Source organism: Zalophus californianus, chromosome 1 (genome assembly GCF_009762305.2).
Source record: "Zalophus californianus isolate mZalCal1 chromosome 1, mZalCal1.pri.v2, whole genome shotgun sequence".
Lineage (NCBI taxonomy): Eukaryota > Metazoa > Chordata > Mammalia > Carnivora > Otariidae > Zalophus > Zalophus californianus.
Window position 1 is genome coordinate 56,125,419 of NC_045595.1, and position 15,796 is coordinate 56,141,214.

The 15,796-nt window shown below is 51.4% G+C and overlaps 1 protein-coding gene and 1 long non-coding RNA gene across 5 annotated transcripts in view; one reads left to right on the top strand and one right to left on the bottom strand.

Annotated features, from left to right (window-relative positions):
* Nucleotides 1-312: 312 nt before the first annotated feature.
* LOC113917337 lies at nucleotides 313-3,607 on the bottom strand. 3 transcript variants are annotated; one of them, XR_003518207.1, is made up of 3 exons: nucleotides 2,686-3,607; nucleotides 1,144-1,383; nucleotides 313-366 (listed from the first exon to the last, which is right to left on the bottom strand). It is a non-coding gene; the product is annotated as an uncharacterized LOC113917337 (long non-coding RNA). The 3 variants fall into 3 exon arrangements; XR_003518206.1 differs by having other exon boundaries at nucleotides 322-369; XR_003518208.2 differs by lacking the exon at nucleotides 313-366 and adding an exon at nucleotides 2,489-2,524 and having other exon boundaries at nucleotides 885-1,383.
* Nucleotides 3,608-3,614: 7 nt separating this feature from the next.
* Nucleotides 3,615-15,796, top strand: part of NUP210 (nucleoporin 210) — a 106,462-nt gene continuing 94,280 nt past the window's right edge. For both annotated transcript variants that reach the window (XM_027585069.2, XM_027585070.2), the window contains exon 1: nucleotides 3,615-3,846. In XM_027585069.2, the coding sequence (XP_027440870.2) occupies nucleotides 3,674-3,846 (173 nt within the window). In that variant the 5' untranslated portion in view covers nucleotides 3,615-3,673. The remainder of the gene's footprint in view (nucleotides 3,847-15,796) is intronic.

A 15,796-nucleotide genomic window follows, 5' to 3' on the forward strand; every position in this document is an offset into this window, starting at 1 on the left:
GCAAGGCCCTTTGATTGGGCCAGTCTGTCTTTGATATTGTCTAGTGCTTGATCATACTGCAGGCCTTGGGTTCTGAGCCTTTGGCAGGACACAGTGTCTATTTGTAACTTGATGGCATCCCTTTTTTTCATTGTATTTATTTTTTGGCTACTTCTATTTTTGCAACTGATACTGATTTTCTCTTTACAGAAGTGACAAAGTTTTATTCTTAAATACATGTATGTAAACAATCTGATTTAAAGACAAATAGTACAGGGGTACCTGGGTGGCTCATTGGGTTGTGTCCAACTCTTGATCCCAGCTCAAGTCTTGATCTCAGGAGCACAAATTCGGGCCCTACATTGGGCTCCATGCTGGGTGTGGAGCCTACTTAAAAAAAAAAGACAAATAGTACAGGCGGTATTCAGATAGCATAGGATTTTTTTTTAGGGTGGGGGGAAATGGCAGAAGTGTGGGAGGCACTGATACCAGTTACAGGAAACATTTCCTTATTTTATTTACCACGTGGACAACCGTCTAACACAAATCTGAGGTCCCTTCCATCCCGGAGAGTCTCTATGCCTGGAGCAAGATGGTCTGCTCAGGCCCACTGTCTGCTTGAATTTCAGATAAAGCACTTGACACAGAGAAGGGGGCCAATGGCAGGCAGTGGAATCAGATCACACACAGAAGGCTGGCTGCCAGAATGGGCCCAGACACCAACCATTACTAGGTTCAGAATCAACTAAAACAAAGGAGGAGGGATGAAGGGGAAAATGTTTTATCCATCATTTTGTTGTTTCCCATTGGTTGTTTTCTGCTGGGGGAAATTTCCTGTCTTGAGTGAAGCGTACAAGGGGGTCAGCAAGCTGTGCCTACCCAGATTCTTTTTTTTTTTTTAAGATTTTATTTATTTGAAAGAGAGAGAAAGAGCTCACAGGAAGGGGGGAGGGGCAGGGTGAGAGGGAGAAGGAGACACCCACCAATGGTAATATCTTGCAAAACCGGAGGATAATACTGTAACCAGAAAACTGACATGGATACATTCAAGATATAGAACATTTCCATCACCACAAGGATGTCCCCCGTTGACCGTCTATAGTCACATCACACCCAGGCCCACTTGGCCAGACCCTCACCGTTGGCAATCACCCAGCAGCTCACCATTTCTAGAACTTTGCCTCTTCAAGGATGTTGTATGAATGCAATCACAGAGTATGTAACCTCTGGGGATTGGCTGTTTTTCCACTTGTAATTCCCCGCAGATTCATCTGAGGTGTCTGTCCATGTATCACTTGCTCATTCCTTTACTGCTGAGTAGGACTGCATGGTATGGGTGGATCACAGTCTGTTTAACCATCATCCATGGAAGGACCTCTGTGCTGTTTCCACTTAGGGGTTACTCTGAATAAGGATTCAATGAACATTTTATGTAGAGGTTTTTGTGTGAACATGAACTTTCATTTTTCTAGGATAAATGGCCAAAGAGTGTGTATGTTTGTTTTTAATGAACTGTCATATTTTATATTCAGGATATTTCACCTGAAAAAAAAATCCATGTTCCTGATTTCTCTTCAATAATCACAATATCTGGAAAGATCGGGCACAGCAACTCATGATCCTAATGGGCCAAGAGCACTCCAGTCCCCTAATGCCCTGCCTTGTCCCTTTTATTTATTTACCTGCCTGGCAAGGCTCCTGGTTTACCAATTTAAGCGGGCAAAATTGGAACACAATGAGTTTTTTATATATACATGTCTACAATTTCTCTGCTCAAGCAGAAAACACTGGTTGCCTATGGGGAAGGGTATTCAGTTATGGGACAGTGAGGGGCAGTCACTGTTACTATGAGCCCTTTTGGGGCCTTTTTAGTTTAAACCATGTGACTCTTTTAGTTTGAACCATCTGACTGTATTACCTACTCAAAAATGAATAAAATGTGAAAAGAAGAACACTAAAATTTCCTCACAGATACCCCCTCTGGTGCTGCTTTTCCCATACCAACTCTTCTGTTTATTCAGAGAAGAGAACCTATTGGAATTTCCCCTCCCAGAGTACCTGGTTCTACACAGGGAAAATTCCCTGGCTCTGGGATCTAATTTCCCCTAATGTACACATTCCCTGGTCTGGGATCTTAAGGGTTTGACCCCAAAACACACCTCATTACCATCCAAAAGCCCGATGACCCCTGGGGGGCAAACACAGACACATGTGTGCCTCTCTGAATCCCAGTAAGGTATCTATGCCCAGCCCAGGGGCCACCTCCTCCAAGAAGCCTTCCCAGCCTGACTGAAATTCAGGGTCTCCTTCCTTGTCCTGCAGTGGCATTAATATGTGCCTTTCTGGTTACAATTCAGTGCACACTTCCTGAACCTTTTACAAGAGCCAGGCTGGTGCACCCTCGCCCCACCCCTTTCCTGACCTCCCACTAGACTGCCCCCCATCCCCCCGCCCCGCAATAGATGAACATTTTAGAGGCACTGGTGCACTTTGTGTCCTCTGAACTCACCGCTCATGTAGCTTGTGCAAGTCACGACAAGGGCATCTACAAACCACAGAGCACAAAATGTAGACTGAGTTTAAGAGCTAAGATTTCTGCATGCAGACGAATTCAGTGATGCTGAACCGAGAGGAGAGGGGATAGAGTGTGCTCCGGCAGTGTTGGTGCTCTAAATCCACCCCTTGGGTAACCTCCCTAGGACTTACAGAATACAGAAAATAGGGCTCTGGGATCTGAGAGCCCTAGCGCTGCCCTTCTTGTTGGGTGATCTTTGGGCCACTCAATCTGTTTCCTTCTGGAGAAATGGGGATCATAACTTCTCTCTGGCAAGGCTGTATGGAGGTTAAAGTGGGAGGAAGCACCCAGCCGGCCCTCAGTGCTTCAGCAGGTTTGCTGCCGCTTACGGAACCCGGGTCCCTCTTCTGGAAAGTACGACCGGGACGAAGTGCACCTCGGCACTCCTCATCCCAGATTTCCGGGGTACCTGTCCCTTTGCGTGTTGACGGTCAGTGTCTCCGATCGAGCTCACGGTCACGGTCACAGTCGCTCAGCGGCCTCGTTTGCGCTGCGCCCAGGCCCGGCTCAGTCGCTAGAGGCGCTGAAGAGAGCCGAATGAATGACTGCACGAATGGCTGGAAGGCTCCGCACTGGCGCCCAGTAACAGCCAGAGTTTGAAACCACCGGGTATGAGCGTGTAGACCAGAAAACTGCGCAGCGATTCCCGCGAGGTCGAGGGGTGGCGGGCAGGCGCGCGAGTTCAGGCTGACCCCACGTGGGCGCGCGCCCTAGCCCTTCATTCCCCGCCTGACAGTGGCTCGGGCTCGGGCTCGATTCCCCACGTGGCCCGGGGCGCGTGCCCCACCTCATTACCCACCCCCTCCCCCGCCCGCACTGCGTGGCCGAGGGCGCGCGCGCTCCAGACCCTCCCTCCGCCCGGCGTGGTCGAGGGCGCGCGGGCCCGAGCCGGGGGTGGGGTCGCCGGGGGTGGGGTCGCCGCGGGCTCGGCCCCCTCAGTTCCCGCGCTCGGGCCCTGCCGGGGCCCAGGAAGTGGCCCTAGGCCGCGGCCCTCGCTCCGCCTCCTCCCTCCCGCGCTCATCACCTGCTGGCCCGGCGCTCGCGGGCGGGGGAGGAGGGCGCGAGGGGGAGCGCGCGGGCGGACAGGCGCCGGGTCGCGGGAGGTGAAGCGCGGCGAGGATGGCGGCGCGGGGCCGGGGACTGCCGCTGCTGCTGCACGCGCTCTCGGTGCTGCTGGCGCTGGGCCCCATCGCCGCGGCGGCCAAGCTCAACATCCCCAAAGTGCTGCTGCCCTTCACGCGGGCCACGCGCGTGAACTTCACGCTGGAGGCCTCTGAGGGCTGCTACCGCTGGTGAGGCGCGCGGCCCACGGCCGGGGGAGGGAGGGCCCTGGAGGCCAGGAGGCCGGCCGGCGGGAGCGCGCTGCAGGTGCGCCGGCTCGGGGAGAGCGCGACCGCGGCTCGCGGGGCTGGTCCGGCGGGGCCTGCGGGCGCGCGCGGCCTCCGGGCCGCGGCGGGCGCCGGGGAGCGGGGGTGGGGGGGACGGCGGGGGGCCGGGCGCGCCCCCAGCAGGCCCGCGCGCAGCAGGTGCGCCGGCGCGCGCTCTCCGGGCACCCGGGCGGCGGCCAGGCGGTCACGGCCGGCCCGAGCGACTGGCCGCGCCGGACTCGGCGGCGTGCGCGCGGGTTGCCGCCACTGCGCATGGCGCTGCCTGGGCCTCCGCGCCGCTCGGGCTGGAAGGGAGCGGGGCCTGGCCGGCAGCTAACTGTCTATTTGTGGTTTGTGCGCCAGGAGGGGCTCAAGAGTCGGCCTGACTTGAGGAAGGGCGTCCGAAGCTGTGGAGGGACCCGGGAAGGCCCTACCAGGGAAGCGGGTCTTCAGGACTTCCCCTGGGGGGAGAGGAATGCACTGGAGCTCCTGGGCCCGGGCCGGGGATGGGGGTCCACGTGGTCTTACTTCCCGTTCTTGTCCAGGACTCCGGGGAGCGGGTGGTCAAGGCCCTGCAAAGCCCTAGTCTGGAGACGCAGGTTTCTTGATTTTGTCTAGTGATGGGAGACTCATCCCCGCCGCCGGACTGGTGTGGGAATTGGGTTTGTGGAGAAGCCTGAAAGGCGTGTGTGGGAAGAATCATATCCGTTCAGCCTCTTTGGGAGGAACATAAACCTCTGATGGAAGGTCTTGCGGGGGAAACCATAGGGACCCATTTTACAGATGAAAAATGAAACGCAAGGAATGGTTGGTGATTCACCCCAGGTTGTCCAGGGTGGGGTCAGGCTTTGTGCTGGAACCTCAGGCTTTTTTCGACAACTCCCCTCCTGGCTTCCTGGGGAATTCCGGGATTCTACGTTCATTGTGGGGGGTCGGATCTTGGAAACCCCAGAAACTAATGAAACTAGAGGCCTCTGCTCCCCCTCTTTCGCCCTAGACAGAGAGACCTGGGTAGGCAGGGTGATGTGGTCCAGACCTTCTGTCCAGCGGACTGAGAAGGACCGAGAAGAATGCAGCTTCTACTCTTGCCTGGTGGAGACAGCCCCGGTGTGACTGAGGCCCCACCCACACCTCACAGCCCCACCTTGCTGGAGATGAAAGGAGGCTCTCTGGGCCATGGGCATCCAGGAGACACTTCTGCCTCTCCCTTTCTTTACCTGTTCGATGCCTGGGTCAGTGTTGAAGCTTACCAAGGTGTGATCACTGTTACAGAGAACCAAATGTGTGTGTATGTTTTAAGTTTGTTTGCGTATCAGTCTGCGCGTATATGCAAGGATGGTCCCCAGAGCTCAGAGGCACGTTCTTCCTCAATAGTACTGCCTGTGGCTATTTATTTTCGGAAAGTCAGCCTCCTGAAATAAGGTCATGCTATGTCAGCCAATTGTATTTTGTGTTTTAGCGCATCATGCACCCGGAGGGTCTTGGTCCTGGCTTGGTATCCGAGGCTGAGCTTCGGGCTTAAGGTTTTCTGTATCCTTGACTAGGGCCTTGTCTTGTGTGGGAGGATGAGCTGTTAGTCCGTGCTTTCAGGAGATAGGTGCTTGTTCTCTGGTTGAAGTTGTCTGTTCTTCCTGATATATGGGCAAGAAAGAGGAAGCCGGTTATTAAAAACAGCTGACTTCAAATGAAGCCCTTTGGATGACTTTGGATGCTATTTCCTTTGAGATTCTATAACTGTACTTTTTTTCCTGAAGTAACCTTTTTTTTTTTTCCCCAAGTACATTTTCTTTTCTGAGAGACTCTGGTGGTTTTTAATTTACTTGTATAGCTTCTTAGGAGGAAGGGAAAAAAAAAAACCATTCCTAATCTCTCATGCATCAGAGAAGTGCTAAGTACCTTATAACTTGTTTTGCATCTAATCCATAATTTTTATTGCAAATGTGTGACTGCTTAGCTTAAGTGTCTCCTCAGAGGTGTTTTGCGGTTGTGATTTTCCCCTTCACAGGAAAATCTTCCATCAATCAAGCTTTGAAAATACTTATTTTTAGCAGAGCTGTTCTTACTTGAGTCCTCTGTTGCTTTAGTTTTTGAAGAATCTCCTCTGGAGATTTTAAGAGTTGGCATGCAGACAAGCTATATATCCATAATTATCTAAACCGGGGAGGAAAATACCCTCTTCATCCAAGAAGTTCATTGTTAAGTCTGAGATGAAGAACAAAAAATAAAAAATCAAAACTCTCCTGGACCTTGGGGGAATTTTTGCTCAATCCTTTGAATTTGGGGCCAGGCTCCAAGTTGACTGAAATCACTGTATGCCTCAGCCAGTGGCTCTAAGTTAACTTTTCCTGTTTCTTGATTTTGTGGCATCAAATAATCGGACAGTTTTCCGGCCCTAGGAGCCATAGAGATCGTGTAGTCTAAACTGCCCACATTGTCCTCTGAGCCTCAGAGAAGGGCTCTGTGTGATGTCGCATAAATACAGGTGGCCCCCAACTAACGATGGCTCCACTTAGATTTTTCAACTTTACAATGGTGCGAAAGTGATACTCATTCAGTGGGAACAGAACCTGGAGCTTTGAATGTGGATCTTTGCCCAGACTGGCGACACGCAGTAGGACACCCTCCCGTGACCCTGGGCAGTGGCAGCCGCTGCAGCTCCAGGCCAGCCGTGTGATCACAGGGTCAGCCACTGATACCATTACAACCATCCTGTACTCACTCAACCTTCTGCTTTGCACTTTCAGCACAGTATCCAGTAAGTTACACGATCCACTCAGCACTTTATTATCAAACAGATTTGTGTGAGAGGCTTCTGCCCAACTGCAAGCTAACGTCCCTGTTCGCAGCACGGTTAGTGTAGGCCAGGCTGCCACACTATGATGTTTGGTATGTTTGGTGTATTAAAGGCAATTTCGACTTCTGATATTTTCAACTTCAGATGGGTTTATCGGGGCCTAACCCCGTCATAGGTTGAGGGACATCTGTGGTGAAGTCTCTGAGTTGTGTGGGAGCTCACAGGGATGCCCCCATTCCCACCCCATTCAGGGGCTTGTGGCCTCGGTTGTATTTGCTGGGCACTGATTAAATCCTTCCAGTTGCATTGCTGGTTATGAGTTAAGTTTCTTATTCTTTCTTGCTATTTTGTGTTTTTGAAAGTGTTCCATGAAGTATCTTTCATTAGGTTTTTTTTTTTAAGATTTTATTTTTAAGTAATCAACATGAGGCTTAAAGTCACGACCCCAAAATCAAGAGTTGCATGCTTCACCAACTGAGCCAGCCAGGTGCCCTAAATCTTTTTTTTTTTTTTTAAGGTATCCTTTTATATACAAAATGACATTATAGAAAGTTGGGAAAGTAGAGAAAAAGAGAAATATACTGTAATCCTTCAACTGTAACACAGCCAGTCACTACTTGGGCTTCCTTCTAGTCACTAATTTTCCCCCTTGGAGCTCGTACCTGGTGTTTGGGCCACTCGGTACCCTCCTCTGCCAACCACCAGCTCACGTTAAGACTCAAGTATTTTTCTCTGGTGCTTCATTATCTTCCTAAGCTTTAGGTGTCTGAGCACCATTCTGCTTGGTAGCTGTTCCATCATCTGCTCATGCTTTTCCCTGTGGTTGAAGTCCCAGGATGTTCTGGTTTCCCCAGTGGGCTGCCCTGTCTTGGAGAAAGTGAGTGTCTTAGGTTGGTACAGCCTGAGGTGAGGATTTGGTTGTGGGTGCTTTATTTGAGAGGGTGCTCTCCTGGGAGGCAGAACAGGGAAGAGAAAGGAGATGAGCAAAGATGGGGTCCCAGAGAAAGTCAGTGTGACCCTTGGGGTTGAGTTTCACCTCAAGTCCACCTCCTTGAGGTAAGGGGGAGAGCGAGCTTTTGAGCTTTTCTGTCACCCGTGATCAGCCAGCCATCGGTTGCTGCCGGGGCAAGGGGGTGTTGCACAACCTCCGGGGCCTCCGGGTGAGGCAGGCCTCTTGGCAGGGGGTGTCTGACTGGACAAGGTTCTCTGCGTACACCATGAGCTGCTGTGCTGCCCCCTGCTGAGGGGAGGCAGATCGGCCTCGTAAAGGGCATCCCATGGCCCCCACTAAACCGCTGTGCCCAGAATTCTCCCACTTTCCTGTTCTGGAACGTCTCCCCAGGGCACTCTGGAGCTGCCTGGTGTGTCTGCCAGGCTTGGTCCTGAAGCAGGGTGCCCTTCTCAGCCACAGGTATGAGGATTCTTGGGGAGGCAAATGGGAGCCCTTCCAGCTGCATGGGTCCCCACACAGTGGAACTTGTCCTTGGTGTGTGTTCTGTCCCACGCACCTCCGCTCCCCTTGGGAATCCGTGGGCATGAAAGAGCTAACAGTCCCTCTGTCCTTGCTGACCTGTAGTGGTGTGAGGTCCAAGGCCAGCAGCACCTCCCGGACCCTCTCTGCCCGCCCCCCCATGGAAGGAAGCAGCCGGTCCCCTTGCAGCCTGGGGAACGTGGGAGAGAAAGGGTGAGGGAAAGGGTTTCCTCTGGCTCTTCCAAAACCCCCTCTACACGCTGAGGGAAGCTGGAAAGTCCTCCAGCCCGGGTGCCTTCTGCTGAGCTCCCACTCAGCCTGCAGGACGGAGGCTGGTCACATGTGGGTAGCTGGACAGGTGAGGAGGCAGGAGAACCCAGGGGAAACTGGAGAATCAGGCACTAACATTAAAATAAATTTACAGGGTGAAAGCTTAACCCAAAAAGTGGGTTTCATTCAGCCAGAGGCCACCAGTGCTCACTGTGAAGAATCATCCTGCCCAAACGCTCATGGGGGATGGGGCCGGGGGCAAGCACTGATCAGCAACACAAATTTCACCCATGAGGGCTGGGGGTCCACTTACCAGGTGATGGATATTTGTGACTTAAAACTGATCCAGGCACGTTCCTGGTCCTGGGTCATGGGATAGTGAAGAAGCAGATGGCGGCCTGCTTCCCTGGAGCCTGGAGCTGTTTGGGAGAGTTAAATAACCAACTAAGATGAAAGAAATGGCTACATTTCTTGTGGCGGTAAGTCTGTGAAGGACATAAAACAGCGTGCCCTCCCTGAAGGTGACCTGGGACCTGAGCGGGTACCAGCCGGAGGGAGCAGCAAGTGCAAAGGCCCTGAGGAGGGGCCACACTGGCTGGCAGAGCACAGAGAAGGCATGTCTGGTGAGGGGAAGGGTGAGGTTAGAGAGGTTGGCAGGGGCCGGGCCATGTGGAACCTTGTGGGCTGTGGTTAGGAGACAGGGAGGGGCTTGCCAGGGTCAGGACTTGGGCCGTGGTAGCCTGGGACCAGTTGGTTCTCAGGGCCTTGCTCTCTGCTCTGCATCTGCCTCAAGGGCTACCCGTAGTTCTGCCTCCTGCAGGGCTGGTGGGGCCTTGCTCAATTCTCTTCAACGAGCCGCGGAGGGAGGTGCCAGGAAGTGTGTGTTGACTTGAGTTGACCTGGTACTGGCTTGTTTTCTTCTTGCTTGCTCTGCGGTCTGCTCTGCCAGCCCCTCTGGGTGGCTTCCTCCCTGCAGGCCCTGCCTTTGCCGCAGAGGGGCTGGAGCCCACAGGTAGATGGTGGGGGGCTGTGCTTTCCTCTGCCCCCACCCACCCCTGCTCTTAGTACATCTCTCACTTCTCCTTTCTGGACTCTCGCTTTCTGGCCTGACCCTCCCACGTCCTTGGGCTCCTCTGCCCAGCTCCCTGCCTGTGTTCTGAGGAGTGGGGAATGGCTCCCCCAAGGCAGTGGGGCACCAACGCGCCCGACACATGGTGTGTGAGCGGCCCCCGTGTCACATTGGGAATGGGAAAGATTTACCCTTTCAAAATCCACTGTCGGTCCTTTAGAGTTCCTCAAAATAAAAGTTTATTTCTGGTGCCAATATGCTATTTACCTTTCTTGTTTTTTTTTTTTTTTAATTGTGGTAAGATATTGTAAAATTTAGCATCTTAATCATCTGTAGGTATACAGTTCAGTGGCATTAAGCACGTTCTCACCGTTGTGCCACCATCACCACCCTCTAACTCCAGGGCTTGTCCGTAATCCTCAACTGAGACTCTGTTCCCATCAGACAGGAACTCCCCCTCTTCCTCCCCACCCCAGCCCCTGGAAACCACCATTCTCTTTCCTGAACACCTTTGAATATTTGCCTGTCTCTTGAGAGCAGGCAGATGGGCCCCGAACTTTGCAGGCAACCGTGTCCCCCTCCCCCCAGAGTCTAGCAACATTGTTTTGATTCATGTTTGTTTTTGTGGTTACCTGAGATGTATGGCAAATGATAGGGGCTGTCCATTTACCCTAGTGATACAAGGTTTCCTTTTATTTTTTATTTTATTTTATTTTTTAAAGATTTTATTTATTTATTTGAGAGAGAGAATGAGAGACAGAGAGCATGAGAGGGAGGAGGGTGAGAAGGAGAAGCAGACTCCCCGCCGAGCAGGGAGCCCGATGTGGGACTCGATCCCGGGACTCCAGGATCATGACCTGAGCCGAAGGCAGTCGCCCAACCAACTGAGCCACCCAGGCGCCCACAAGGTTTCCTTTTAAAGTACTTTTTCTTTAAAGAAGGATCAATTTAAAAGAAAAAAATAAGAAAAAGGTACAAGGCTTACCTGGCTGTGACTGGACCAGGAGGGCAGCATACAGAAGGGGGCCTGGAGGTGGGGACAGGTGGGCAGACGAGCAGGTGTCCCGCTGGCTGCCCCATGGGCCAGAGATGCACATCCAGAGGCTTCACCTATTGCAGAGGGGTGTGTGACAGTGGGAACCAAAACAGAATCAGTTGTTGTGTTTTTTGTTTTTGCCAATCCCTTTGTATTATTTCCCCACTTAATCCTAAAAACAAAACAAAACCCTTTTTGGTGAGAATGACTACTCACTGCACAAATGGGGAGCCAGGGATCAGGAGCCGGTGATTGGAAGAGCCACATTCAAAACCAGGTCGCTGACCCCAGAGCCAGCTTGATTCTGGGGTGCACGCGGAAACATGCCAGCACTTCTCAGCTGGTGGTTGGTTTCATAAAACCCATGACACTTTTCAAAAGCAGTATGAAAGATATAGGTGGGGTAGTGATTCAGGACAGTGATTCTGCCAAAATCTGGGAGCCCAGGCCCTCCCCATGGGCAGCCCCAGGTAGGGGCCAGAGGCCTCTGGCCCTGTTTTGAATAGTTGTGCATTCAGCACAAGGGAGTAGGGCAGTGTCTGGACCAGGGGTCTAGGACCAGGCTGGACTGAGCCGTTTTTCTAGGAATATGACCTTGGGCTGGTGACTTAATATCCATGTGGAGGTCTCCCGAGGTATCAGATGGTTTTTTGTTTTAGTTTATTTTTAAGTAGGCTCCACACCCAACATGGAGCCCCAGCGTGGGACCCTGAGAACCCACAACCCTGAGATGAAGACCTGAGCTGAGATCAAGGGTCCGACACTCAACTGACTGAGCCACTACCCAGGCGCCCCTCAGATGGGGGTTTTAATAGGATATTCGGAGCAAATGAAACATTTGGGGTCCATTTTGCTCTGTGCCTGACAGAATAAGCACCTAATAAATACAAGGGGTTTTTGGTCTGTTTTTTGCTTTAAAAAAAAAAATACCAGTAGTCTGAATGAAATCAAGCAGTAAGCCTTAAAGAATCCAGTCAGGGGTGTTTCTTTTGTCTAGACTCTTCTGACTATACGCAACAGGAAACTCAAACCAAAATAGTTTAAATAAAACAAAGGAATGTGGCGTTGGCTCCCGGAACTGGAAGCCCCGGTGGAATTTGTTTCCCGCTTCTGTCCTGCAGGGGTTTACGCGATTGTCAACAGGACCTGGATTCTTGGTCCTCGTGTCTTGGCTTTGGCCAGGTGCTCTCCTGGGGTAGCAAGGTCACAGGTCCAGCCATACAGACCCCAGCCTCAAGTATAGTGGGGCATAGGCTACATACAGCAGCCATTCTGGCTGACTCACCTGGGCACGTGCCTGGGTCTGAACCCCTCTCCTGTCAGGTGAGCACAGAGCCGATTGGCCAGACTGCAGCCACCTGCCTCCTAGTGTGCGGAGGAGTGTGAGCGCTCTGGAGCCTTATGGTCTGCAAGCGGAGGAGAGGCAGCGCCCACGGAACAGCTGGGTGCCATTACTGAAAGAGGCGGATGGAGGCTGGGCAGCCAAAATCCAGCACAGGTCCCCCTATGGGAATGACATCCTCCTTGCCTCCTGTTCCATTTAGGACATTTGGTGAAATTAAGTTTATAATTAAAAACCTTCTCCTAAAGAAAATTCCAAGCCCAGATGGCCTGTCTGTAAATCCTATGAAAAATTTAAGGAAGGAGTAGTACAAGTTTTTTTTATAAACTCTTTCAGGAAAGACAGAGTGGTTAATTCCTAGGTCATTTTTATGAGGCCTACGTTCCACTGATTGCAAACCAGACAAAAACATTATAAGAAAAAGAAATGCACAGGCCAAAAGCACAAAATTCTTTCACAAAATAATAAATCAAATCCAGAAAAATATTAAAAAGGGTGATGAGTCATCATGACCCACTGGGGTAAATCCCAGGAATGCAAGGTTGGTTTAACATTAACAAGCAGTGTAGTTCACCACATCCATAGAATTAAAAGCCATATAATTAATTGTCTCCATAGGTGCAGAGCATTCAGTGCCCATTCATGATAAAAATCTGTAGCAACCTAGGAATAGAAGAGAATCTATAACCCGATAAAGGGCATCTACAGGAACACGTACCAGAGTCTTGTGCTAGGGGCAGTGGAGGCAAGAAATGAACAAGCCACAGGCTCTGTCCTCACACTGTCTCTGAGGGAAGTTGGACAAGGAAGAGGGTCATTGCTGAGCCATTGCCTTGAGCCATTTGGGCTTGCTGATCCTTTGCCTTCAATGCTCTTCTCCCAGATATTCGAAGAGCCAACATCTGCCTCTCCTTCAGAGACATCTGAGGCTGTGTTCATATGTCACCCCCTCTGTTAGGCTTCCTCTGACCATCCTGCCTTTCCCATCCCTGCTTCATGTCTGTCCATAGCCCTATTGTGTAAGATCCTATGTTCACTTACTTGTTTTGTTTATTCTTGTTTCCCACTGAGATGTAAGCTCCACGAAGGTGGGGATTAATGCATATTTTATACTTTGGTGTATCCCCGGTGCTTAGACCAGTACCTGGAATATGGCATTTGACCCAGTAAATATGGATTCGGTGAATGAAAGAATGAATGACCCCAAGGAGGACCACTGGGGCTGTGGGGGCTGCGAGGAGATGGGGGAGGAGGCTTGGGGAGGGGTCCATGGAAGAGTTGCCATTTACGGTGAGCCATGAAGGCCGTGCAGCGGGAGAGCTTGGAGAAGGGTGTGTGAAGTGGCCGGAACAGCAGCAGCAAAGGGATGGAGGTGCCAGAGCTGGGAGCAAGGGGGAGGGGGCAGGGGGAGGGGCGGGCTTCTGAGCAGAGGTTAGACTCCAAGTCCGGTGGCTTGGGATCTTGCCGGCGTTGCGGCCTTGGGTCAGCAGCCCTGTCCTGGGCCTGAATCTTTGCTTGTGGTTCTGAGGATATCTGCTGTTGGGGTTGGGGACCCATGCTGAAGCTGCCGTGGGTGCCCTGACAACAGGGACTGGGGTCAGGCTTCGCTCAGGGAAGGGGACGGGCAGGCTGAGGCATAAATGATCACGATATAGAAGGACCTGCATTGTCCGCCTGCCTGCCTGTCTGCCTTCATTTATTTTTTAAGATTTCATTTTTAAGTGATCTCTACACCCAACATGCGGCTCAAACTCACAACCCCGAGATCAAGAGCCGTACACTCCACCAACTGAGCCAGCCAGGTGCCCCTGTCTAACTTTCTTTAAAAAGCAAAGTTCTTGTGGTCTGAACTGCACCAAACACCCCTCATTTGGGAACCTCCTTCTATTTCCTGAACTTGGGAGCTTACTATGTACAAGGCCCATGATGAGAGCTTTATATTTTCTGTCCCATCTAATCCACCCCAGTCCTTTGTGGCAGGAATGGTTCTTATTCCATTGTGTAGATGAAGAAACAGAGGCCCAGAGAGGCTAAATCATTTGCTTAAGGTCACACAGCAGGTGAGTGGCAGCACCCCACTATCTTAGGACTTCCCCTTGCAGCAAGCAGACAGCCACAGACGAGAGAACAGAGTGAGGCGTGTCACCATCACTAAGTGCTGCTTACCAGACTGCACCAGGGGCCCAAGGAAGCCCTTGGAACCTGTCCTATGGGTGGGGGCGGGGGGTGCTGGTATGTGGGAGGGTGGGCAGACCTGCTGACGGCTAGCTGAGATGTACAGAGGAGCCACGTATGTGCAAGCTGCCACACCACGAATTCTTTCTGCAGAGTGGCAGTTAATTTAAACTGGGGAGCGGGGGGCAGAGGAAGGCTCTTTGGCAGAAAAGCTGTACCAGCCAGGACCTGTTTCTTTGGTGGAACATGATGCTTGTATGCAAATGAATTGGGTTGTGGTAGCAGGGCCCTGGCTTCCGGGGGTGCAGGTGACACTGGGCATCTCAGCTGTCAGGCATAGTTACTACTTGTCTGTCTCCGAGCCCTGTCCGCCCCCCCCCCCCCACTGGTCCTTCCTGAGGATCCCATGTGCCATTGCCCAGGTTGTGTTCGGCTGCTTGCTAGCTTTGTGTCACACGGTGCACGGTTCACCCTTTCCTCTGTCCCAACCAGAGAGGGGACCTCCCTGGTGTTCAGAGCTGCTGATACTGCTGTGTAAGGCTATGCTGTCCTTGTGTTTCTGGAAACCTTGGAAAATGGCAGTGGATACAGTAGCACCAGAGAGAAGGTTGGCCGGGGGGTGAGGCTCCGTCCCTCACTCTCCCTGCGCCCACAGTTCCCCCACTGCCAAACTGCAGACACTTCCTGCCACTGTCAGGCGTGGGCCTTTTTTTATGTAGGGCCCATGTTGGAATTTACTATTTCCTACAAAATGGCTCACCTTTTTGGATATTGGCGCTGTCATCAGTATTAACATTTATGAGCACACAAGTTTGCTATGTTTTTCCTAAAACACTTTAAAATGAAAGAATAATAATTGAAATACATAAAGAGCCCATTAAAAATAGTTCATCTGTGTATCCTGTCTGGTGTTGTGTGTGTCATACCCTGGGGAACACATCATGAAGTGGGAGAAATACCTGACTTGTTGCTGTGATCCCTGGCCCTGCCACTTACAGCTGTGTGGCTTTGGGGAAATTGCCAGACCTCTCTGAGCCTCAGTTTCATTTTCCCAGATAGGCCTGCTGGAGGGTAAGTAATCTGACGGTTATAAGTATTCAGCTCTAGGTTTAACACATGGTGGACAATTCCCTTTGTTATCTTCTACCCTCTCTCTGTATTAGTAAGGATTCTCTAGAGAAACAGGACCGATAGCATATAATTTTATTATATATAAAGAGATTTAGTATAAGGAATTGGCCCATGTGAATATGGAGGCCCAGAAGGCCCAAGATCTGCAGGGTGAGTTGGCAAGCTAGAGACCCTGGAGAGCCATCCAAAAGGCTGGCAGGCTGCAGACCCAGGAAAAACTGGTGTTTCAGTTTGAGTCTGAAGGCAGGAATAAGCCAGTGTTCCAATTCAAAGGCGGTCAGGCAAGAGAAATTCTTTCTTACTTGGGGGAGGGTCAGCCCTTTTGGGCTATTCAGGCCTTCAACTGATTGGGTGAGGCCCACCGACATTAGGACAATCTGCTTTACTCAGTCTATAGGTTTAAATGTGAATCTCATCCAAAAATACCCTTGTAGAAACACCCAGAATAATGTTTGCCCAAGTAACCTCTTGGCCTAGTCAAGCTGACACATGAGATTAATTATCATACTCCCCCAGCACACTTAATATATTTTATTTTATTTTTTTTATTTGAGAGAGAGAGAGAGAGAACAAGCAGGGGAAGGGAG